This window comes from Littorina saxatilis, unplaced genomic scaffold (assembly GCF_037325665.1).
Source record: "Littorina saxatilis isolate snail1 unplaced genomic scaffold, US_GU_Lsax_2.0 scaffold_1006, whole genome shotgun sequence".
NCBI lineage: Eukaryota > Metazoa > Mollusca > Gastropoda > Littorinimorpha > Littorinidae > Littorina > Littorina saxatilis.
The window spans coordinates 40,293-42,500 of record NW_027128039.1 but is presented as its reverse complement, the minus strand read 5'-3'; the positions used below and the strand labels follow the sequence as shown (position 1 = coordinate 42,500).

The following is a 2,208-nucleotide window of genomic DNA, read 5'->3' as shown; positions in this document are numbered from 1 at the left end:
CCTGCCCCTCCCTGCCCCTCCCTGCCCCTCCCTGCCCCTACTCCCCTTCCCCTTTCCCGACTTCCTTTCATCTTCTTCGCTTTATTAGACTTCTTTTTGTCTCATCTTTTACTCTGTTTCTTTTGTCTCCATTCATCATCACCTCTTATTTCTTACGTTTAATACCAACCCTCCCCCTTCTCCTCCCCTCTCCTCTGTCATCGAGAAGAACATTAATATAAAGAAAGCAATCTTCACTCAAAAATGAAAATGGTCTTGAAAGTAAAAATAACGGCTTGGATTTTTTGGGGAACATTTTTGTAAAGTTCTATTTTCATACACACACTGCCCACGCAAAGAAACATTATTTGATGACTGAAAGCCTAGAAGAAAAAAAAAATGATTGGGTATGAATAAATCTTGAGACGGTGTTGACAGACTTCGAATCAAAAAGCAACTCGTAGAACAATCTATTTCTGTTGCCAAGAGAGGACAAGTAAAAACTGTAATATCGTAAATGTGTACAACTTGTCTGAGATGACAGTCACATGGATGTGAATGTCTTCTTCTCTTCTGAACACGGTACAGGAACAAACCAACAACGACAAATATATAATTATCAAACCCCAAAGCAGCAGCAGCAGCAACATCAAAAACAAGAACACCACCACCACCACCACCTCCGACACCAACAACAACAACACCAACAACAACACCAACAACACGATCACCACCACTTCCACCACCACCACCACCACCACCACCACCACCACCACCAACAACAACAACAACAGATATAAAAAGCAAAAAGATAAGAAAGAGACAAAGACGACAAGAAATTATAAAGTATCTGAGACAGTGAGAGACACTAACTATGTAGAATCGTACATCAATTGAAAATGTCCCTGCTGCTGAGGTCGGGTGGTGGTAGTGCTGTTGGTGGTGGTGGTGGTGGCGTCTTCGTCGTGCCTGTTGTTGTTGGTGTAGTTGTTGATGTTGTTGTTATTGTTATTGTTGTTGTTGTTGATGGTGGTGGTGTTACAGCTCCTGCTGCTCTTGTTGTTCTTGCTGCTGCTCTTCCCTCCCCTCTCCCGCCCCCCCCCGTTCTCCCTGCTGCTCCTCCGTATCCTCCTCTTCTTCTTTCAACTTCTTTTTATATTTAGTCAAGTTTTGACTAAATATTTTAACATGGAGGGGGAATCGAAACGAGGGTCGTGGTGTATGTGCGTGTGTGCGTGCGTGTGTGTGTGTGTGTGTGTGTAGAGCGATTCAGACTAAACTACTGGACCGATCTTTATGAAATTTGACATGAGAGTTCCTGGGTATGAAATCCCCGAACGTTTTTTTCTTTTTTTTGATAAATGTCTTTGATGACGTCATATCCGGCTTTTCGTGAAAGTTGAGGCGGCACTGTCACGCCCTCATTTTTCAACCAAATTGGTTGAAATTTTGGTCAAGTAATCTTCGACGAAGCCCGGACTTCGGTATTGCATTTCAGCTTGGTGGCTTAAAAATTAATTAATGACTTTGGTCATTAAAAATCTGAAAATTGTAAAAAAAAATAAAAATTTATAAAACGATCCAAATTTACGTTTATCTTATTCTCCATCATTTGCTGATTCCAAAAACATATAAATATGTTATATTCGGATTAAAAACAAGCTCTGAAAATTAAATATATAAAAATTATTATCAAAATTTTTTTTTCGAAATCAATTTAAAAACACTTTCATCTTATTCCTTGTCGGTTCCTCATTCCAAAAATATATAGATATGATATGTTTGGATTAAAAACACGCTCAGAAAGTTAAAACGAAGAGAGGTACAGAAAAGCGTGCTATCCTTCTCAGCGCAACGAATACCCCGCTCTTCTTGTCAATTCCACGGGCACTGCCTTTGCCACGGGCGGTGGAGTGACGATGCTACGAGTATACGGTCTTGCTGCGTTGCGTTGCGTTCAGTTTCATTCTGTGAGTTCGACAGCTACTTGACTAAATATTGTATTTTCGCCTTACGCGACTTGTTCTTCTTCGCATCAACAGTTTGTAAATGAACTGCGTCTTTTGTGATGATCATCCTTCTGGCTGAACTATTGTAACCTAGAAGTATTCTGTGTTTTAACAAAGATTGTATCTTGAGAGAGAGAGAGAGAGAGAGAGAGAGAGAGAGAGAGAGAGAGAGAGAGAGAGAGAGAGAGAGAGAGAGAGAGAGAGAGAGAGAGAGAGAGAG

At 40.7% G+C, this 2,208-nt stretch overlaps 1 protein-coding gene across 1 annotated transcript; it reads left to right on the top strand.

Annotated features, from left to right (window-relative positions):
- The first annotated feature begins 537 nt into the window (after positions 1–537).
- Positions 538–876, top strand: LOC138956410 (nitric oxide synthase-interacting protein homolog). Its single transcript, XM_070327773.1, has one exon. The coding sequence runs from the start codon at positions 538–540 to the stop codon at positions 874–876; it is 339 nt and encodes a 112-aa protein (XP_070183874.1).
- The last annotated feature ends 1,332 nt before the right edge of the window (positions 877–2,208 follow it).